At 46.0% G+C, this 23213-nt stretch overlaps 1 protein-coding gene across 11 annotated transcripts in view; it reads left to right on the top strand.

The window, feature by feature from the left end:
• Positions 1-22344, top strand: part of WIPI2 (WD repeat domain, phosphoinositide interacting 2) — a 61761-nt gene extending 39417 nt beyond the window's left edge. For 4 of the 11 annotated variants that reach the window (XM_072753248.1, XM_072753250.1, XM_072753241.1 and 1 more), the window contains 10 exons: positions 5921-6090; positions 7483-7579; positions 8005-8102; positions 8536-8628; positions 11683-11753; positions 14497-14604; positions 15530-15694; positions 16578-16685; positions 17624-17754; positions 18645-22344. In XM_072753248.1, the coding sequence (XP_072609349.1) occupies positions 7534-7579; positions 8005-8102; positions 8536-8628; positions 11683-11753; positions 14497-14604; positions 15530-15694; positions 16578-16685; positions 17624-17754; positions 18645-18757 (933 nt within the window). In that variant the 5' untranslated portion in view covers positions 5921-6090; positions 7483-7533 and the 3' untranslated portion in view covers positions 18758-22344. Of the gene's footprint in view, positions 1-5612; positions 5728-5920; positions 6091-7482; positions 7580-8004; positions 8103-8535; positions 8629-11682; positions 11754-14496; positions 14605-15529; positions 15695-16577; positions 16686-17623; positions 17755-18304 lie in introns of all 11 variants that reach the window. The other 7 variants (XM_072753245.1, XM_072753244.1, XM_072753247.1 and 4 more) reach the window with 6 other exon arrangements.
• Positions 22345-23213: the final 869 nt, after the last annotated feature.

Below are 23213 nucleotides of genomic sequence, written 5' to 3'. Positions count from 1 at the left end.
TACCTTTTTTTTTTTTTTTTTAACTGAAGGGTAGCCAACACAATGTTCCATTAATTTCAGGCATACAACGTAGTGATTCCACAACTCTTAGGGCATACTGTGCTCACCATCTGTCACCATACAGGACTACTGCACTATCACTGACTGTATTCCTTATGCTGTTACCTTCCATCCCCATGACTTACTCCATAACTAGACACCTAACTCTACTCCCCTCCACCCATTCCTGCCCATCTTTCCAAGTCTCTTCCTTCTGTCAGCCACCACTTTGTTCTCTGTATTTATGAGTCTGTTTGTGTGTTTTTCTTTCTAGATTCCATGTATAAGTGAAACCATATGGTATTCCTCTCTGTATAATACCTCTAGGTGTACCAGGTTGTCGCAGATGGCAAGATCTTTTATTTTTTTTTTTTTGTGGCTGAATAATATTCCAGTGTGTATGTATACCACATCTTCTTTATCCATTCATTTATCAGTGGATACTTGAGTTGCTTCCACATCTTGGCTATTGTAAATAATATTGCAGTAAATGTAGAGATGCATACATCTTTTCAAAGTACTGTTTTCATTTCTTTGGGTAAATATCCAGTGGTAGAATTCCTGGATCACATACATTCCATTTTTTTTCTTTTGGCATTCCATTTTTAATTTTTTGAGGAGCCTCAATACTATTTTCTACAGTGACTTCACCAGTTTACAGCCCCACCAATAGTGCACCAGGGCTCCATTTTCTCCGCATCATCTCCAACATTTGTTTTCTTTTTGAGGATAGCCATTCTGACTCGCGTGAAGTGGTATCCCATTGTGATTTTAATTTGCATTTCCCTAATGATTAGTGATGTTGAACATCTTTTCATGTGTCGGCCATCTGTATGTTTTCTTTGGAAATATGTTTATTCAGATCCTCTACCCATTTTTAAATCAGATAATTTGGTTGAGAATAATAAATTTTTTAAAATATATTTTGGATATATTTACCAATTTTCAGATATATCATTTTCAGATACCTTTTTCCATTCAGTAGGTTGCCTTTTCATTTTGTTGATGATTTCCTTCACTGTGCAGAAGCTTTTTATTTTGGTGCAGTCCCAATAGTTAATTTTTGCTTTTGTTTCCCTTCTCTAAGGAGACATGTAGAAAAATGTTGCCAAGGTTGAGGTCAAAGAGGTCACTGCCTGTGTTTTCTTTAAGGAATTTTATGGTTTCAGGTCTCACGTTTTCGTCTTTAATTCACTTACTCCATTTTGAGTGTATTTTGTGAATGCTGTGTGAATGGTATTTAAGAGACTCTTTTCCCTGTTGAATATTCTTGCCTCCTTTTATTTTTCTTTCCTATGGCTGTGGCCAGGACTATGTTGGGTCAAAGTGGCGAGAATGGGCTTCGCTGTCTTGTTCCTGATCTTAGAGGAGAAAGCTTTCACTGTTTGACCATTGAGTATGATATTAGCTGTGGGGTTGTATGTGACTTTTATGCCTTTATTATGTTGCGGTCCACCTTCCAGTTTTTAAGAAGCTTGTTCCTTCATTTATCCTGTCTTACTGTATTATCATCAGTCACTCCATTAGCATGTGTAGTAGCTCATGTGTTCCAAAACAGACACTTGCCTTAACTATACAGATGACACTTACGAGTGTATACACACAGGCTGCCAGCCATCCCCACCGTTCTTCACATCTTCGTAACACGGCTTCTACTGCTGGTTGCCAGAGTTCTTCTCCACTTCCTTACCACCCACCCCTTCACATTTCATTCTGCCTCCACCTTGCCATCAAAATTTGTCAAGGTCACCAGGTAACATCCATGTCCCCAGATTCAGTGACTGTTCCTTGTTTCACCTCAGCCAAGTAGCAGCTCTGGGCACAGTTGCTGTTTCTTTACCGTGCCGTCTTCCATTGGCTTCTGGGTCATTGGGCCTGGTTTTTCTCTCACTCCATCCCGGATGCTGGCTCTCCTCCTCTGCCTAACCTTGGACTGTTTTGGAGCCACCCAGGGCCATGGGCCTGATTCTCCTTGGCCTCAGCTCTGTGCTGGTGGCTGCTTGCTGGTCCTGGGTGCCTGGGCCAGTAGCTCGGTGGTCAGCATCTCATTGTATGTTTGATGGGTGAAGTAAATAAGTAAAGTCATGTCAGACAGAGGAGTAAGAATCCATTCTTTGAAGAAAAATACAATCTGTTATCATTGTGTATGGTAGCCATACATACCACTTCGACCAAGTGGCTGTGAACATGGAATTAGGGACCCGAAGAGCTGGTGCTGGGGTCAGGTTCCTGGGAGCCTCTGGTCACAGTGTTTTCACCAACTGCTGAATACGTTATCTTGTTTTAGATGAGTTTCTGTTCAAAGACATCTTATTTTAATACATATTTATTAGCAATGAACTCACTGCAACAACACTGTAACTCCTGCTAAACAAAGCTTATCCAGCGCACGTGATTCTCCAGGGGTGCATCACAGCCTTCTTGCCCTTGGGAGCACCAGACGGTGCTGTGGCTGGGGGCCATTTTAAACAGTGAGATCACTGACCAAAAGCACAGAACTCGAAAACACAAGACCATGGAAAGGACAGTTGTTCACAGTATGAGCTGAAAACAAAGCAGAGCATATCACCCTGTTCAGCCTCAGCTGGGAACGTGTGCATCAGGTACTTCAACGTTTTGGGTTTTTGTTTTTTTTTTTACTGCTTTGTGCGTGTTCACAGAACACTATAAAGGCACCACAAGTATTAGTTTTGGGGGTTACAAATAAACGTTAGCAACCAGGGAAATTTATAGATATGGAATCTGAATAACGAAGATTGACTGTATTTATTTATTTATTTATTTATTTATTTATTTATTTATTTAATTTTTATTGGTGTTCAATTTACCAACATACAGAAAAACACCCAGTGCTCATCCCATCAAGTGTCCACCTCAGTGCCCGTCACCCATTCCCCTCCAACACCCGCCCTCCTCCCCCCAGATTGACTGTATTTAGAAATAAGGTTTTTTTCCACCACTGATTTAACTTGGAGGGGCAGTGAATTTAAATAATATTTACTTTCTAAGAAGTCAGCATCACATATGCTGACTTCTCTTCACTATTCACAGTCCTACAGTGAATAAAGCTGAAGCTCTAACTCTTGTTTCACCATTGAGAAAATGGGTACTGGGTCTTAGTAAACAGCAGACTCAAGATTATAGTCTGATTTTCATGAAAGACCTTCCTCTCTTGGACACTACCATACCACCCCCCATACGTACTGAGGAGTTGTAGCCTTGCCATGCTTGTCCAGTGCTTGTGTTAGAATGAATGTACTTGGACTTTACCAGTTTCACTGCTCCTGGGGTGGTACTCCTTCACCACTGACACAGATAGGTGTGACCTTAGGTGTGACCTTATTCAAGAAATTATTGTGTTTTGTTTAATGGCACTTTGAAAGGTTTTGGAAATAACCCAGAATCTAATCATAGGTCTATTTCCAGTCATCCAACAAACACAACCAGCTACTCTTGAGCCAGGCGGTGCCAGAGCTGGGGTACAGCCTGAACTGGCAGGGAATAACCAGCGGGTGACCAGTGGTAATGTGATAACTGGCAGAATGAGAAGTAGAGAAAGTAATTAAGTGCATCCCAAAGAGTCATTAAATCCTGGAGAAAGAGTGAGGTAACTGGCAAGGAGAGCCTGAAGAAGGAGACATGGAGCCATGATGGAGGAAGTACCCGCGGTCCCTGGGCCTGAGTGGCCAACTGCCTTGCATATTTGAGTGTGGTGGCTGGGCACCCCCCCAGCCTCTCCTGGGTTCAGTGAGCCCACTGCTCACCGAGTCAGCTTCAGGCCATGATGTAGTGTCCATGCCACTTTACAGAGGGGAAAGGGCTGGTCAGAGAAAGCAAGTATTGGGCCCAGAGGACATTCTCACTACACATGATAAACATTCTGACTTCGGATCGGCCTCCTCTGAGTTTGGTCGCCCTGGTGGTTGAGCTCTGCCTTGTGCCAGGCAGCATTATGAGGACTATTGCCTTCGTCAATAAAGACAGAGCACACATCCCACCTGCGTGAGGCAGCAGGACCTCTCTTGATTGTGCCCTTCAATTGAGAGTCTGGTCCTGGGAGGGATTGGCAGTTTCTCTGAGATGCTGCCGGGCCAGGGGTTGCAGACTGACACATACTCTGCATAAAGCTTAGCCTGCTGCTGGGGGAAAGAGAAGTTAGGTTCTGTGTAAAAGTGACTACAAATCTAGCACTTGATTTTACTACCTATTCCATTCTCGGTAATAGCAAAATCCTATCATTTTTCTCCCCACAGGTATGTATTGTGTCACTTCATACAAATATGACTCTGGCTGCCACCCAGCATGTTAGTACCTAGTTGTGTTGAGCACATCAGGCCATTACCTCTATGTCGAAATGACTAACACCTAGGCATTTTCCTAGAAAGTTTCTCACTCTCTCTCTCTCTCTTTTTTTTTTTTTTTTTTAAGATTTATTGATTTATTTTAGAGAGCAAACAGAGGGGAGGGGCAGGGGGGAGAATCTCAAGCAGACTCCTCACTGAGCACAGAACCCAATGCAGGACTCGATCCCACGACCCCGAGATCATGACCTGAGCTGAAATCAAGAGTCGGATGCTCAACTGAGTCAGATGACTCATGTCTCAGCCACTCAGGTGCCCCTAGAATTAATTTGTCTTAATAAAAGTGCCCTTAGAGCTTATTCTTACATTTATTTTCTCTAGTAGTTGGGTTTATTTTTTTTCTTTTCTTCTTCTTTTTTTTTTTTTTAGTAGTTGAGTTTCTTAAGTATGTCTTTGTTACACCGTTTATAATCTAGCAGTAGAGCTAACGGAAAGGAATCCTTTCACATAACTTTATATTTTGTCTTTTGTGTGAATTTTCATATAAGGGCATCTCATTTACAGTGGAAACATTGCTGAGGCTTCAGATAGTCAAAACTTTCAGGCCCTTTGAGCTGGACCTGTCTGGTCATCTCTGTTCAGTGTGCCTCACTCAGGTCCAGAGAGAGAGTATGGCCTCGGGTCATTGTTAGATTGATGAGTGATGCATGTATGCTTGAAACACCTGGCACAGCTGTCCTTCCAGTAGCACAGATAAAGACAGGCCACGTGTAGAAATAATGTGGATTGTTGCCTCTGTGATTTTTCTACAATTCAGTATTCTCTTTGCTTCTAGATCTGAACTTAACTCAGGTATTTATTAATAAAACAAAGAGATAAAATCGGGGTATATGTGGGGCATTTAGTGGAGATGGGGTGGGTGTGAAGTGATTATGCAGGATCTGTTGTATCTGGTACTTTCTGTGCAAGATGCTATGTGCATTCATTTTTAACTCACTATCTTACAAAGTAGGGGGTGTCCCCACTTGAGATGGGGAGCAGGGAGATAACGAGCATAGAGTGCTGGCTCTGGGCCGGTATCTGCAACCCCTCCTAACAATACCATAGAGGAGCTGTGATCCCCATTTTACATATGAGGAAGACAAGACATAGATCGAGTCATGTAGAGATGATTTGGGGCCCATCACTTGTCAGGTACTGGTGGGAAAGGGCCAGGACTGCAGGTGCCAGCAGGGAAATGAGGCCTCTGTCCTCATGGAGCTCACATTCCAGGGTGTATATAAGGAGCCACCCCGTGAGCTGGATGATGTGAAAGAGGAGCAAGGAGGGCCTCCCTTTGAGAGGAGCAGGGAGACCTGGAGAACAGTCTGCCCACGGCTCCTAAGTGGTGAGTGTAGCCCTAGTGTATGCCCCTAGGCGGATCTCCATACTCTGCTATGTTCTGGGACCATCCCCACAGCCTGGTCCCGTCACCAGACAGCCGCTGTGTAAGCCCGTGGTACTCTACTAGGTGGGCATGTACAATTAGAAATGCACTTGTGTGTGAGTAGATTGCACCTATGTTTTCTTTCTACTTTCAGCTGATACGGAAGATGTGTGCATTGTAGAGAGATTGTTTTCAAGCAGCTTAGTAGCCATCGTCAGCCTCAAAGCTCCTAGAAAGCTAAAAGTTTGCCATTTTAAGAAAGGAACTGAGATCTGCAACTACAGCTACTCAAATACCATACTGGCCGTGAAGCTGAACCGACAGGTAAGTGACACTTACTTGACCCAACTGCCAAGTGCTCTGCCTGTATCTCCCTGTTTTCGGTGTGGCTTTGGGCTGTCGCTGCCATTCCAGAGTTTCCTGCAGCAGCCTAGCAAAGCTGACAGTCCTGGGCCCTCGACCCGTGCTCACCTCACACTACCTCCCTGACTCAGCTGTTTTCTCAACAGTTTGCTCAGAGCACACCACCCCTTGCTCTCCTCTAGATTAAGTTTTACTTACCCATCAAGACACAAGTCTTAGCATTTCTCTGTATACCCATGTACTCATCCATAGAAATCTAGCATCTTTTTCCTGTTTTCTTCTTTTTTTTCTTTTAAACTTTTTTTTAAGGTGAAAGACTTACTCCTTTTTTTTTTTTTTTTTTTTTTTTTTTTTTAATTTTCCCCAAACTCACAAGAATGTCTAGCCCAGAGTATGGACTTGGTGGCTAACACTTGAGTTTATTTCATGAGACCACCTCATGGCTTTTGCTTCCCCACAAAATGCAGCAGCACCCTTATGATCCTTCAGCTTTTCTGGGATGACCACATATTCCACACACAGGGAACGTTAATTAAGTTGTTGGATATCACTGTGGGGCCGGGGGTGGGCGGGGTGGTCTGAGGTGTGCTGACCAGGTAGAGTGGTTGCAGTGGAGGCCTGTTGGGATTGGTCTGTTAACTAAAGGAGTTGGCTAAAATGAGAAATTATAAGATTATAACATGTTGAACATCTTTTAAACTTAAAATGTGTAAGTGTCCACTCATGCACCAACTAACGCAGAGCCACATGCATACCAAGTTGTCTTTCTTGCATGAATCATCCCCTTGGTGCATCAGCTGTGAGTAAATTCATTCTCTAAAGTGGAGTGTGAACTTAGGCCCCTGTGAGATAATTCGAGATAATTCGAGGGCAGAGTGAGTTCTGAGACTTTTAACAGCCCCGAGGCTTTCACTGTCCTCTCGCCATGCTTCCATTCAGCATGGGTTTTTGAAAGCAACTAACCTACCAGACCTGTCCAAGGCACTTGCTCTGATTTTCATGAGGGGAGGGGTGTGAGCTGGAACAAAAACCAAAAACACAAACCGTACTTTTCTTTGCTATAGTTTGCTAGTTTCTGAAATAGCATGTTCAGTGGCACGATTTGTGGTCCTGGTAGAATTGGTAGAGATGGTCATAGGAACAGGCGGAGCTGGCTGTGGACGCTACTTAATTGGTAGATGAAGAGCATGGCGCTGCAGGAGGGCCTCCTGGCCACGGCCCACACTGCCATGCTGCGCTTGTGCAGTCCATATGATGTTCCAGAAGGAGAGTCAGTTAAGAAGTTAAGAAGATGGAAGCAAGTATTGTATTGGCTCTTTATGTTTGGTTTTCTGTCTCGTGTCTCTTTCCTAGAGGCTAATAGTTTGCCTGGAGGAGTCTCTCTATATACACAACATTCGGGACATGAAAGTACTGCACACGATCAGGGAAACGCCTCCAAACCCTGCAGGTAAACTGATTGTGGGAAGAAAGCCCTAGTTTTCTGGTTTTGCCTTTTAAAGATTAGCTCTTTTCTCCGTGTAGGCTCCACCAACATAGACAGCTTTTGAAAGTATTGATTTTCAAACAAGCAAGCTACTACCTTCCTTCTGCTGTTGGTCTTGTGACCACATAAATCAGTTTCATCAGCTCCCAATTCCAAGGCTGCTGATCAGTTCCAACCAAAGGCCTTCAGTCTGTTTTTATAATCCTCCTGTCACCTGAGGAGGTGGCTTGGGGGGTGGCACTGGAAACACACTAGCACAGCACCCCCAAAGCTGTGTCTGAACCCCTTTGCTTTCTCCAGTCTTTGTTACATAGATACTAGGGTGCAGCAGCTAAACAGGACCCCTTCTGGACCTGACTCTCCGTGTTTGCCTCCGTGTGTTACCACAGGCTTGTGTGCGCTGTCGATACACAACGACAATGGTTACTTGGCATACCCAGGCAGTGCCACTATTGGAGAGGTGCAGGTCTTCGACACCATGAATTTGGTGAGTCTCCTTTTGTACTGGGGTCATCTGCTCTCTGCAGCAAGCACCATGGAGCCTTTGGAAAATTGGGTTTCACTACCGCCTTCTTAATGAGCAGAGCAGGTCTGGGTGACCTCTGACTTCAGATTTCTGCCCAAGCTCCCACGGTGCTGAGCTCCTGACATTGTGGATGTTTGGAGGAATGGAGAGAGCTCTAAAGACTTAATGGATAAAGTGCTTTGCTTTCTATAAGGTTTTGAGCAGCATTTCCTTGGGTCGCTTCCCCAGTAAATCTGGTACCTGTGGTGCCAATCTGGTACCAATTTGATCAATTCAAATTGATCAGGATGGTGTTTTAGTTACAGCCACTTGGCACTTCAGCCTGATGACCAATGGCAGCATGGGGTGTGGTCTCATTTTGTGGCAGTCATGTCACATTCGTTTTGCCTTTCAGAGAGCTGCAAACATGATCCCAGCTCACGACAGTCCTTTGGCAGCATTGGCATTTGATGCCAGTGGAACCAAGCTTGCCACTGCCTCCGAGAAGGTGAGTCTGTTACAGCTGATAGGAAACTAGTTTGGGGGTTTGGCACTGTCTCATTCTGCTCACACAGTGAAGGTACCAAAGGAGTTTCTGTGCTTACCGGCTCCCAGAGAGGCACAGATAACAACCCGCTTGGAGTGCGTTCTGTACCACTGGAGCTGGCCCGTGTGCCAGTTGGAACTACAGAATCGTGCAGAGGAGGCAGACATGCATAAGCAGCACCCCCAGCATGCTTCTCGGTGACATGCTAGTGTGTGCTGTGCCACGGAGCTTGCGTAATAGTGAAGAGCAGATGTAATTCTGGCCAGGGCAAGCCTAAACACATTGCAGGGTATTTCCTTTTCTTCTTTTTTTAGTTATTTAAGAAAATTATGATCATACAATGTGTATAATTTACCATACTCTTTTTCTGCATAATACTGGATTTTTCTAAGTTAAGAAGTACTTCTAATGGCTGTACAATATTCCGTTGTGGTTTACTTGAACATTACCCTTTGGAGACATTTATATTGTTCCTAATATTTAGAGTGGAATAATATAATATTTGGAGTATTGATAATAGTGCATTTGTTTTACACATAAATCTTTGAGCATCTTTATTTGCTTAAGAGATTCCAAAGAATGGGCACCTGAATGGCTCAATTGGTTAAGGGTCCGATTCTTGATTTCAGCTCAGGTCATGATCTCAGGGTCCTGGGATTGAGCCCCACATTGGGCTCCGCCCTGAGCATGGAGCCTGCTTAAGATTCCCTCTCTACCTCTGTCCACACACTGCTCACCCCCCAAGAGAGATTGTAATGAGCAGACTTTCTGGGTTAAAAGGATGTGGTCTTTTTAAAGTTCTTTCCACATAGGACAAAGTGACTTTGGCCTTCCTTCCCAGCCTCCATGACACCAAAGGGTCCTCGTGCTCTTCCTAGCAAGGCTGCTATTTCTTGTTCCGTTGCCCTTTCTGTCATCTCGATAATACCATGCTTTGGCCTTGGTCTTGTTCCGGCCTGTTCCTCAACTCTGAACACCAGTACTTGCTTTTTAGCTGCCTAGTTATGCTTTGATGCTTTCTCACTAAAAACCTAAATTATTAGCCTCCCTCCTGTTGCCTCTCCATCTTGGCTCAGCCAGCCAGCTGGGCCAGTGAGAAAAGTCCACTCACTTGAACTTTCCTGAGGGGTCTCTGTGCTTGACTCTCATATACAGTTTCTGTAATGACCGTGCTGCCGTCTGTGGGTCATTTAGTCATTGGGTGTACAGATCCTTTATATTCATGACCCCATTCCATCCCCTCAGCAAGGTAAACACTTTCTCATTTCCTGTCGAGGGCTCAGAGACCATTGATTTGCTCAAGGTCACCAAGTTGGGCAATGACAAAGGCTTTGACTCCAAGCCTGGCTTTGCTTTTAAACACCACTGGCCAATTACACTGTCACCTTGTCCATTTCTACTGAAGTGGCCATTGTGTTAGTCCTCAGTTAATAGTTTCATCTCCCCAGTTTTTGTGAGGTCCTGGAAGCTCCCTAAAGTACCGTGGAATCCAAAGGCAATTAAGAATACAACAATTTTTTAAATTCCTGGGTTATGAAGAGCAATCTTTTGATTTGCTTTTAACCAGATCGTCTTAGTTCACAGAGTTAGCCCCCTAGAGACCTCCCCCATTCTGCTGGGTGCCAGGGCCATGTCTAAATGTATGCTGAATCCTCTTTCAGGGAGCACAGTCAGGCTAGGACCAGCAGCCCTTCAGTAGTTAGTATTATGTACTAGGTATGTTGTTTAAAAAAACAAAAACAAAAAACCTCTAAATCAGAAAGTTAAGACTACAAAGAATAAAACCTTTGCTATGGTTATTTTTGCATCTGAATGTATTGTTTTATCCTTCTAATTATCAAGAATTCTAAACTCATTTGTTATCCTTTTATCCAGAGGGAATCACTATCTTTAAAAAACATTTTATCTAATGGATTTGTTTATTTTAGAGAGAGGAAAAGAGTGTGTGTGATGGAAGGGAGGCGTGGGAGAGGGAGAGAGAATCTTAAGCTGATTCCCCACTGAGCACAGAGCCTGAGGCATGGCTTCCTCCCATGATCCTGAGGTCATGACCTGAGCCAAAACTAAGAGTTGGATGTTTAACCCACCAAGCCACCCAGGCACCCCTTTTAAATAAAATATTTTTAAAAGGGGGAACAGTTCCTGGTGGTCTAAAATTAGGTTGTTTATAGTTTATTTTTGCTATTTATAAACAGGTGAGATATTATTAACAGTTTTTATACTAAACAGTCTGAACCTTCTGAAAGTATATGGTGTCAGGTTACACGCTGAGTAGTTCTTCATGTCCTGAGAATCTTGAAATACTGCCTGTTTGCAGGTTTTCCATTTTGCTATAGGAGTCTTTCTTGTGCTACTTTATTACCATAGCTTGCTAGTGTTCTTTTAACATTTAGATGTTGAAGGTACCGTTTGTGTTTACTTTCCTGGCTGTTTTCTCTTACTTCTCCCAGATGTTCAAGTCCTGTCTCTCCATCCACAAACCCCTTGTTACTTTGTGGGAGGCAAGAACTGAGGGAGTGGCAGGGATGCTGGCATCTTGAGAGTGGCTCATTCTTATACTCCTTTGTCTGGTCCTACAATCTCCTTTGACCAGTAACTCAGCCTGAAATGACAAGAAAGGATGGATGTTGGGCGTCCCAGGTGTCTCAGACCATTGAGTTAGGTGATGCTTCCCGATGTGCAGTACGTGCTTCCAGAGTCAGTGTGTGAGAGTTGAAACTTCACACTACTTAGAAGTAGAGCCATTGCACATTCGATGTCAAGGCTGTTGGTGTTTGAGATAAGCAGGGAGTTACAGCGGCAGTATCTAAAGAGAAGAGTAAATGTTCAGTAGGCAGTAGAAGCTGGGAATGTTCTGCGGTGCTGCTGGTGTGCAGAGGGTGTGTGGGGGCCCGTGTGCAGAACCTGCCAGTGCAAGGCCCCCCTTCTCTGTTTCCTTCAGGGTCTGTTGTGAAGAAGACAGGCTGAGTTTCCTCCATTAAAATCCTTTTCTCTTTCCTTTTACACCTCTCACAGGGGACCGTGATTAGAGTATTCTCCATTCCAGAGGGACAAAAACTCTTTGAGTTCCGGAGAGGAGTTAAGAGGTAAGTAAGATATGTGAATCTCTGGAATTGATCTGGAGGTGACATTTGGATTTCAGTTCTATTTTCTCTGGGTCAACAAGTGGAAACTTAAAGCAGCCCTGGGAACCCCATTTGAATGTGTAAGTGCTTTCAACCCAGCTGGATGGTCAGGGGAGGTTTTATTGTCCTCTTGAGAAGTAAAGGAACGTTTTTATAAAGCAAACTGGGTTTCATTTGTTGTGATCCCACCTGAACCGAGGGTGATGGTCAGGCAGCCCAGGAAATGAGGAAGAAGTAGCCTGACTGGCCCTCTGGGGCCTCATAGCTTCCTCCACCTGATCTGAGGTGGTAGGCCAATATTTTCCTGAATATTTTCCTGAATATTTTCCTCAATGGCCAGCATGCTTCTATCCTGCTTGTCTACTCTGGAAACTAACCAGCTTCCCCTCTGTCCTGTCACCCCACTTATTTCCCTGTCTGTCTGCATACCTTACTGAGTCTGTACTTAGCACTCCCTTTCTTGACACCCGCTTGAGAGGAAGGAACGTCCATCCTGCTTGGTTAGGCCTGGATCATCTGCCACAGGCTCGGGGTGGGGGGGGGGGGGGTCTGTTCCCCATTCCAGAGGGGCAACTAAGAGTACCCACCTCAAGGCAGGAACAGGGCCAGGAAGTATTCCAGAACCTGCAGCTATCAGCCACCCCCTTCTCTGTGAACTTTGCACTGTGTGTCACCACTTCCTGTCAGCCGTGGGGTCCTTCCCAGAGATGGCCCATACGTGCTATAGGGTCCTATCTCCAAATGCCCGGGTCCCTCCCCATTACTGCCTCCTGTGTTTCTTTCCTTTTTTTCCTTGGTTTTCCATTATGCCACACCATTCTAGATTTTTCTTCTGTATCTCACTTCTGCCCTGGGGCCTTTCTTCATCCTGTTCTGTACAGTCTCATAGGCCCATAAACTGTGTTGCCTATGTGCTGGTGACTCCTCACCTGTATGTGTAGCCCAGGCTGCTTTCTGGAGATGTTCCTGTATTTCTCCTGACTGCTGGATGCTGGGCCCTCCAGCGACCAGCCAGAATGTGCCCCATCTGCCCATCATCTTGTAAACGCTGCCACTGTCATAATCCTGGAATCTGAGTCAAAGGGACTTCATACTGGCTCCTTTCTCACGTCCAGCTAGGTCTTGATGCCCCGGGTCAGTCCTACCCACTCCCATCTCCCCGGCATCCCTGCCCACCCAGTTCAGATCGCCACCGCCCGACCTCTTATGCACCTTGGTATCTGCTTTTGGCCCTTTCAGTCCCTTCTTCAGACCATGGCCCCGGTTGCTCTTGAGGCATCAGCACAATCAGAGCATACCCCCATGTGGAACCTTCAGGGTCTGCCTCCTGCTGGTAGGGCTAACTCCAGATCCCTCAGCCCTGGTCGATAAGCTGGCCTCCCACACCCTTGTCCTTCAGCTGTGTTCCCAGCTCCAGCCACACTGAACGGTGGTTCCACTGTTTACATGGGGTCTCCTATGCTGGTGTCACACCTGTGACCTAGCCAACTTCTGAACCCTTGCAGTCTAGGTTGAGTGTTCTTAGGGAGGCCTTTCCTGATCCTCTCGCAGAAATACCCTTTCCTCCATGCTTCTCTAGCACATCCACTTTTACTTTTTGGCATCACTTTGTTTGCAGCAAATTTACTATCTGTATTCACACCTCACAGTTAGAGCCATTAAAGTGAGAACTGTTCCTGATTTATACCCAGAGCTTTGTACAACACTGGACACCTCACAAGCAATTAGTAAACATGTACTAGATTGAAAAGGCCCCTTCTTTTGACAGGGCAAAACGTGCCTTGTATTTGTAGGGCTATAAGGAAATGCAGATTTATTTGAGGATTGGGATTTTTACAGTGATTTTTCAGATAAACTGTAAGGTTTTAGCATGTTGAAAGTTTTTTTCTTAAATATCATCAAGGTTGCCAGTTTGCTTTCTTGCACATTAAGTAACTGCTATAAATTAAATTATTGGATTTTCTTTTGCTAACCTTAGTTCTGTAAATCCAGCCTAATTCAGAAAAAAAAAAAAAAAATGGTTTCATTAAGCCCTGATTCCCTTTATTATTTGGAATTTCAGGTAAAATTGGCTAAGAAAATAATAAAGAATTGCTCTTGACTTTTTTTTTTTTAAGATTTTATTTATTTATTCATGAGAGACACAGAAAGAGCAAGAGGCAGAGACACAGGTAGAGGGAGGAGCAGGCTCCATGCAGGGAGCCCGATGTGGGACTCGATCCCGGGACTCCAGGATCACGCCCTGGGCCGAAGGCAGGTGCTAAACCACTGAGCCACCCAGGGATCCCTGGTTTACCTTTAAAACATTTTCCCTTCTTCAGAAAAATTTTTGAAAAGCAAGCTGGAGAGGTTCCTGGGTGGCTCAGTTGAGCATCTGCCTTCAGCTCGGGTCATGATCCCAGAGTTCTGGGATCTGGGATCACCCCACATCAGGGTCCCTGCTCAGCAGGGGTGTGCTTCTCCCTCTGCCCTTCCCCCTGCACATGCTATGTGTCTCTCTCTCAAATAAAATATTTTAAAAGGGGAGCGGGGGAGAGAAAGCTGGAGAGAAAAAAGAAAGATACCAGTAGACCCAGGCATGCCTGTTCTGGGAACTTTACTTGTCTGGCTTATTAAAGTCGCTGGAGAAAGGTGACAAATTGCCCACACCAAGGCTTGGTGTGGACAACTGTGTAACTCTGCTCCCTCTTCCACTTGCCCTTAGGTGTGTGAGCATCTGCTCCTTGGCCTTCAGCATGGACAGCATGTTCCTCTCTGCATCCAGCAACACTGAGACTGTGCACATCTTCAAACTTGAGACTGTGAAAGAAAAGTGAGTTGCAAAGAGACATTTGTTTTTAAAAAAAAAAAAATACAAAGCTCCTTCTCCACTGACTGGATGAGGATATCAGCACAGACACTGTCTTATCTTTAGTCATTTTTGCCAATAAAGACCCTGAAGCCAGCTCTAGAGTAAGTGTTACCACATTCGGGCACAGCAGGGAAATGGCCTTCCCTGAAAGATGAAGCAGGGAGGGTGAAAGTGGATGGCCTGGGGTCTCTGCACACGTCCATCTCTTAGCGCCAACTTGGCCCACAGAAACACTTAGAGGTAAACACCCCTAGGAGTGGGTGCTGGCTCCAGCATGCCCACAGTGATTTCCATTTTTAAAGCAATTGATTGAAATTATGTGTTACTGTGAGGGGTGTGCCTGGAGAAGTGCTGGTCCTTTTCTTAAATGTTAAAAAGATACCCATTAGAATGAGTATTGTTTATTTATATGCTGTCCTATTCAGAGGAACATTTAAGATGACTTACAATATATGCCGGATGAACAGCAGCAAAAAAAAATGGGGTCTGGGAAAATAATTTGAGATTTTGCTAATAAGGTTTTTGAAGACTTCCTGTTAAAAATATCTGGGCAGGGGGAGGGTAGATCATGAATTTGGCCTGTACATCTTCACATTTGCTGTGAAGTTGGGGAACCTCATCCTCTGCCACAGTCTGATGTGGCCGCTCATGAGGAGCACAGCTCTTCTGGGCTCTGAAATCTGGCGAGTCTCCTCTGATCCATCCCGGAAGACATGCCTATAGTGTCCCCAGGCTTTGAGACTTTGTCATTCTCTGCATCCCTTCTTCCTGAGATACAGGGAATTCTCCTCAAGTTTCAGAGCTAATACTTGCTCCTGTCAGTGGGGCCTGGTCCTTCTGGTGAAGAGTCCCCGTATATGTATCTGATGATGGTTCCTCTTTCCAGACCTCAGGAGGAGCCCACCACCTGGACTGGGTACTTCGGGAAGGTACTCATGGCTTCCACCAGCTACTTGCCCTCGCAAGTAACAGAAATGTTCAACCAGGGCAGAGCCTTTGCCACAGTTCGCCTGCCTTTCTGTGGCCACAAGAACATCTGCTCACTGGCCACGTGAGTAGGGATGGGCATTGCCTCTTGTGTTTACCGGGGTGCGTCCAGTCAGAAGTCTGGTCACAGGTCACCAGAGATGGTGGCATGGCAGCCTGGCTAGGTTTCTCCTCATCCAGGAACAACCCACAAACTTAGGCCTTTGACTTGATCAAAGTGGAAGTAGGGGGACACCCCCCCCCCCCCCCGAGTGCCTCTTCACCATTACTAGAATGATTCATTTGCAGTGTTCTGATCCAAAAAATCTTCCTCTTTTTTGGGGAATGTTTGTAATGGTAATGAAAAAACTTCTCAAGTCCAAACTATAGGAGGTTGCCAATATTTAACCCTTGGGGGCCTACAAAACCAGCAGGTTGACGTAGTTGAAGGCTATCCGTGTCACTCTGGAGTACAGCCTCAGAATGCACGTGGCACCTTGAGAGCCTCATTTGATTGTTCAGAGTACAACCATATAGGAAAATACTGTTGAAAATTCACTGATCTCACATCTTTGTGATTACATGAATCTTATAAATACTATTTTACATCCTTTTTATGCCGCTAACTCAGATGGAGGAAAAGCTTATGAAAATATCTATCCTTAGTAATTAGACAAGCCATGAGAAATGGTTTTGTTCCCACCTATTCTCCTGTGGGCTTCAGTGTCTGTTCACAGTAAATCCCCTCAAGGCTTGAGCCCTTGATGCTACAGCCTCAAGCAACACAGTGGGTGCGATCTTTCCCCTTCCCAGTAGATAGGATGTCCAGTGCACAAAACTAACTCGGTGCTTTTCTGGGGCGGTAGTGAGAGGATTCTTTCCTGGCCATGCCAAAGGCAAGGCTGCTGGTGTAATAACATTGTCTGAAAGTTGTGGTCCTAGAATTTGGTTCTTTTTATTCTCATTAGAATTCAGAAGATTCCCCGACTACTGGTGGGAGCTTCCGACGGGTATTTGTACATGTATAACCTGGACCCCCAGGAAGGAGGCGAGTGTACCCTGATGAAACAGCACAAGTAAGTGGGCCTCACACCAGCCATTTCTGTGAAAGCCAGTTGTGCAAAGGGATGCATTCCAGTGGAGCTGGCCCGTTGATAAGCTTTACTTCCCCAGACTGTACTCTCCCACACTTCTCTCCCGCCTTCTCACTTCAGTAACTGGGAAGAGATTGGACAGGTGTCTGGTGTAGCACTTGTCCTTCCCCAGTGCAAGTGGACTACGGTGGGAACTTAGCATTTTGCAAGAAAAGGGAGGGTGCTCTGGGTGGCATCCCCTGGGTGGTACGCATCCCAGGAGCGCCTGTAGGCTCACTGTGAGATGGACGTGCTCTCTGGGAAAAGAAGGCACTAATGTTTGTTCATTGGGAAGTAGTGCAGTTTGATTTTGTTTTTGCTTTTTAAAAGTTATCCAGAAAGGCAAGTGGGTGGCTCAGTGGTTGAGTGTCTGCCTTTGGCTCAGGTTATGATCCCGGGGTCCTGGGATCGTGTCCCACATCAGGCTCCCTCTGGGGAGCCTGCTTCTCCCTCTACTCTGTTTCTGCCTCTCTGTGTCTTTCATGAATGAATAAGTAAATAAAATCTTACCAAAAAAATTATCCAGAATTATCCAGAAATTCTCTAAAAATGATACTATAATTAATTCTAATGGGGATGAAAGTGAGTTTTTTAATAGTGAATTCTGTTTATGATTCTCAGTCTTAAAAATGCAAGATTATCTCAGTTAATATAACTTTCTTCGTCAGACTTCCCATGTAAAAATCTTTGTGAAAAATCCGAGTGAACATACCCACGGAGAATTAGCTTATAGTGAGCACAGCACAGGGCGCACACATGTGTGTCTGTTTGGAGCACCTTCTTGCATTTGCTGGGGCACCTCTGGCCCTGCAGGCGCATGAGGCAAGTTGTCAAGATCCCCATCCAGCCTCACTGTTTCTGTGTTTCTCTGCTTCTACCAGGTTGGATGGAAGCATGGAGACAACCAATGAAATCTTAGACTCAGCCTCTCACGACTGCCCCTTAGTGACTCAGACCTACAACACAGCTGTCGCCACAGGTACTCATGTGCCTTCATCTCCGACCAGACTTGGTAAGGGCTGTAATGCAAACCCCCGCTGCGGTCCGTGCTTGGCGCTCTTACCCTGAGCAGAGCTGCCCACCTGTCACTTTCCCCCCACACAGGGGACAGGTAGGGCTCAGAGGCAAGCTCTTGTCACCTGGGGGTTTCAAAGCTGAATTATTTTCATTTTTGAAGGAATAATAGTGATGATGGCTTGGGTGACTTCAGGTGCACGTGAATTGTCCGTGGCTTGCCGCCTCTTGGCTAAAATACTCCCCTAAATTCTGACACTGCCAAGCAGGTGTCCTTGGCCCTGTGTAATCATTCAGCAGGCACACCTGAGACACCCCCTCAGCACTCAGGGCCTGGGAGGATGGTAGGCCTGTGTTCAGGGCCCATCCTGCTGCAGGAGCTGGGTGGTCAACATACCGACAGATGAGGCCATGTAGCTGTAGCTGTCCCCCACCCCAACCCCTCTCCCAATCAGCTTGACCTCAGATTGGCAATCCTATAGATTTGCTCACACAGGAGATTGTACATGCTCGCTGTGACTCTGAGATGAAGTGGCCCTTTCCGTCAGGTGTCGCGCATCCAGCATCAGCAGTTCGAGAACTATTCCCATCCTCCCTGTTCGCTGAGGAAAATTTGCGGCCTGTCCATCGGAAAGCTCCTACTTACTCTGCAGCCGTCTTTTTGACATTTATGAATTTTGGAAAATAAGTGACTTCATCTTGAGCTGCCCAAGGCCGCAAAAAGCTTATAGTCAGAGATTATAGTTCAGTCTTAGTATGTGCTGCAGCTTGTAGCTGTCTGGGTCTGGCCGCCAGGCCCAGCCTCCCTGCCTCACTTGCCTCACCCGCCTCACCCGCCTCACCCCTCCACACCCTGCCCCTGAGCGTGGCTGCGCTGTCTCTTTGCAGCCTACGGAGACGAGCTGGGGGCCGTGGGCGGCGCATGTCTGGAAGAGGAGGCCAGCGCTCTGCGGCTGGAGGAGGACAGCGAGCATCCTCCTATGATTCTTCGGACGGACTGAACTTGACCTGTGAACTCTGACCCCCGGAGCAGAGAACACTGGCTTGATGGAGGACTTTGTGTTATGCTGCTATGAACTTTGACCTGAGTTGGGGAGAGGATGGCAGAGACTTAAAAAGAAAAAAAAAAAAAAAGATCGTAGCTGTAGTCTCATTCCATACTGTTGAGAAATACATCGTTTTCACTTCAGTGGCTTTTAATCCTGCTTAGGAATCTTAGCTTTTTGTTTGTTTTCTGTTTTTGCCAAAATTAACTGTTTGGTGAAGCCCTTGAAACCTTGCTTTGCATGCGTTAATGTGCCAAGCCAGCATAGGAGAGCTAGAAGCCACTTTATAACAACTGCAGTTGTTTGGTTTTTAAAATCTGTATATAAGGAGGAGCGTACACAAGGAGAAGGTGGCATCGTGCAGAGCGGTTCTGGGTGTTAAGGCGGGTTCTGCTCAGGCGGGTCCAAGAGCCCTCTCTGGGTTTGCCAGGCTCAGGGGGCAACAGCCATGGGGAGGGGTCCTCTCTCTCCAGAGCCCCTCCTGGGCCCTTCCCCCCATTTTATTTTGTTAATTAAATTCTTTCCAAATTGGATTATTCTGGGATCTCTTGCTTGCCGGACTTTTATTTTGTTTCTGGCTTTATTTTTCATGTAGGTATTGGAGGAGAGATTCTTTCTTAGCATTAAAAAATCTTCCTTTCTGACAGCACATGAACTCAAAAGAACACCTTGGAGGGCCAGAGCGAAGGAGAGTGGTCTTGTTTGTGTAATTAAATTATCTGGTCTTTAATTTTCCTGTTGAATAACTGTGTGGGGGTTCTGTTTGTGTGTTTTTAAGGAATTTTGTAGCTACTCCCTGTACCCATGGAGCACAGAATTACAGTGTGGGGGGCACCCGAACTGTCCTCGGACCTTGAGCCCCGCCGTCTGTCAAGGGCTCCTCTCACCCGTGTCAGGAGTACTAAAGAGAGGGAAATGCGGCAGACCTGGGGAGAGGGGAGGCTGTGAGCACCAGTTTTACAGGGTGATACGTGCCTTTTCTATTTTAATCTTACAGAATTGTTCAACAAAGTGACATGAGATTGTGGTCACAAGTCCTAGTGTTAGCCCAGCTCCCCTTTTCATTTTTACAGGAGTCGCACAACCACAGATACCTCAGAATCTGCATTCCAGACCGAGACGTCTAGTAGTCAAAGTTTCAAGGCAATTCAAGTGGTGTAAAAGGTCGTCATAGATTCTTGACAGAATGGTGACGGGTAAGGACAGAAGTTAAAACAAGGCAAAAATGTTGTATCTGCCCTCCCTTTGCCTGTGTCGGCCTTCTGGACAGAGGAGGTGCAGAGGCATGTGCTCCACGTTGATGGGGCTGCTGCAGCAGTTGGTGGAGCTGACTGCACACTTTCCATGCCCAACCTCATGGTCTGTCTGTACCCTTGCAGCTGCATATCCAGTGGTTGGCTTGAAGGTGAGAGCCTAGGTGCAGAGAGCACCCAGATAAGTGTGGACGGCAGTGGAAATCTCTAGAAACGCTGGTTAGGGCAGCAGCCTGAGATGCTGTATGCTACTGGTCAGAGGTGAAGGCAGAGTATACTGTACCTTCCTTTAAAGGCTGGTATATCCACCTGTATCCCTGACGAAGTGTGACCCTCAGGCCCAAATGTGATACAGTGTGCATCTGCTGAGCACCGAGCAAGGACACGCCTAACCCAAGGACTCTTGAGGGGCCTCCTCAAGCACAGGACACAGCCTGCCTATGTCAGACCTGGGAGGCCCTATCTCTGTATCTTCTGGAACAAGGCACTGGACTCTGTGTCGACGGCTGCAGTGAGTGTTCACGGGAAAACCAGTGTCAGGTGCGTAAGGCTGATGTGGGGCCCTCAGCTAGGGTCTCCTCATTACCAAAGAGAGAATGGCCTTTCCAATTTTGTGTTAAATATTGCCGATCTTGGTGTCTGAGTGTTGGCTTCTGCACTTATGGCGATGTGGGCAGTCAGCTCTGCTCTGTGGTTTCTCCTGACCAGAGGTGTGTGACTTCATCTGTCCTTGAGACTGGAGGTCCTGGGAGCTGTGAGACTCCCCTGTCAGCCACCATCTCTTCAGTGCTAGGACAGGCGGTTAGAAAAGGTGGCCTGAGTGGCTTGTGACCACTGCCCCTGTCCTGTAGCAGGGAGCCCCGGCAGGGCTGGCTAGGCCTGAGGTGCATGCGGGGGACGCAGAATTGGAGAGAACTGGAGGAAGCTGCTGAGATGCTCATTAGCAGAACACTTGGTGCCATGCTGGAAGCTCAGACAGAAAGGGACCCCAGTCAAACTGACATGGCACTAATTTGCTTAGCTCCAAACCGTACACCAATGTTAACTTTGTATTATGTCATAATGTTCCAAGCTCCCGAAAGAATCATGGGATAGGAAACAAAACCCAGAAACTTACTTCATAGACCCATGTGGATTTGGGACCAAGCCTGTGTGTTTTCTAAAGCAGCGGAAACCACAGTTGGATTGAAGCTGGAGTTGAAAACACCCGCATGCAGCCCCCAATTCTAGCACCTTCCTTTTGGCATGGCCTGGGTGGGCCCCCCAGGGGCTGAGGTCTCCTGTGCTGGATCACAGGACAATCCCTGCCTGGTGGGGCTGCTGGCAAGTGCTGTGGGCACCCAGGGCTCAGCGCCCCATAAACCCTGAAACAGAAACTGGTCTTATGGGATGAAACTAATGGTGGTTTTCAGTTCTCGTTTCTGAATACTAAGCTGGTCAGAAAGATAAATCTTCAAGAACAACGTAAGTATAAGTCACAGTGTAGGTCACGTGGCTCCCTTTCATCCCTGCCTTTCCACTTCTGGGTTCTAGGGCCTCTGAGCAGCCACCTATGGTTCTCACAGGAGAGAGTTCCCAGGCTTTGCCTCCTCACCAATCCATTTGGGGAGCAGACAGGAAAATAGTTGGTCATGTACAGAGAAGACTAGGCGTGCTCAGGTCACAGAGTGAAACGGGACAGTCGGTGGTGGGAACACTGTTCCTGGCTCTTTGCAGCTGTTGTTTGTAGCCATTGTAATGGCAGCAGCATAGAGCTGTGCATGGGCCGTGCTGGTTTGGTTTGTGTGTCCCCTGCCCTAAATGTCTGTAGGTTCTGTCTTCTGCATGCAGGGAATGACAGGAGCTCTCATTTAAAATGTCTTTGTGACTCTGTAGCTAGCACAGCTGAAAATCCAAATACATTATTTTACAAGTGTACTTAATTCTTAAGATGGACAGGTCGAAAACTTGGTTTGGGTTCTGTGGTATCAGAGATGTAGAAAGATCGGGCATTCAGGCCATTGGTATTCTGTTTGAGAAGAGTGCTTTATATAGAATTCTCTTTTGTGAATAACTGATTTCTTACTGAAAATATATAATGATTGCTTATTGCCAAGCAGATCTCACTGATGTATATATTAGTTCCCACCTAGGTCCTAACCCTTGGCCCATATTGTACCTTTTCATTCTGTGGATTTTGTGAAGCACAAAAATGGATTTTGAGGCATGGCCAGCCCCTTTTATCCTTCCCTGGTATCTGGCCAGGAAAGTCTTTAATTTGGAAAAATTAAATCTTTTTAAAGCTCAGAATTTAAAGAGACTGTTTTGATTCCTCTTCTCTATATTGTTTCACTCTTTACTGAGTTGTAATTTAATTATATTCCTTCTTACATTTCCTTTTCAGGTGAACCTGTTGTATGTGCTGCCAGTGTATATGGGGTCAGGGGTGAGGTGGGAGTGTGCGTGTGTGTGCACGCGTGTGGATACATGTGCGCCCATGCCGCAGGTAGATATGCTTATCCCAGGTCAAATCGGTCTAGAAAGTCCATTGCTGTTAGCATTTTACAACTGTATTCAGAAATTAAAACTTGTTCACAGGCTGTGTACCTCTCTTTTGCACCATATTTAAATGCACTGTAATTCTACCTAGAATATTACGGCCAAATATCAGAATCCTGAAGTCTGAATTCTTATGGAGGTTTTCATCCAGAATTGATTTTTGTCCTTTGTGAACTAGATTACACGCTTCTTTCTGCTAGTGTTCTTGGCCTCTTCTGAAAGATTTTCTTTCCTAAGGACTGCATCTCGAGGGATGGGCAGGGCTAAGCAGATGAGTGCTCCCCACATGGAGGCTGTTGTGAGGCTCTGCTGGGGCAGCTCCACTCAGTACCCACTTGAGTTCCCGCCCGGGTTCCTGCCCGGGTTCAGCTGCTACTTTAGGTGTAGTGCTAGTTTGGTGGCTTCTGTTAGAGGCACATCTTGTGCACGCTGGATTGCTCTGCCACAGGTCTCCCTCTAGGCAGGAAGACTTGTTCCTTTTACATCAAAAGCTAAGACACGCCTGGCGAGTGTTCTGCTTTTCTAAAGAGCCTGCAGTGTCCCCAGCAGGTGAGTTTCTGAAGGGGTGCAGCTGGTCGCCGCTGGGATTGCCGCCCTGTTCCAGGGCATTGATACAACAT

The sequence above is a fragment of the Vulpes vulpes genome, chromosome 3 (assembly GCF_048418805.1).
Source record: "Vulpes vulpes isolate BD-2025 chromosome 3, VulVul3, whole genome shotgun sequence".
NCBI lineage: Eukaryota > Metazoa > Chordata > Mammalia > Carnivora > Canidae > Vulpes > Vulpes vulpes.
This window is presented reverse-complemented; position numbering and strand designations above follow the sequence as displayed.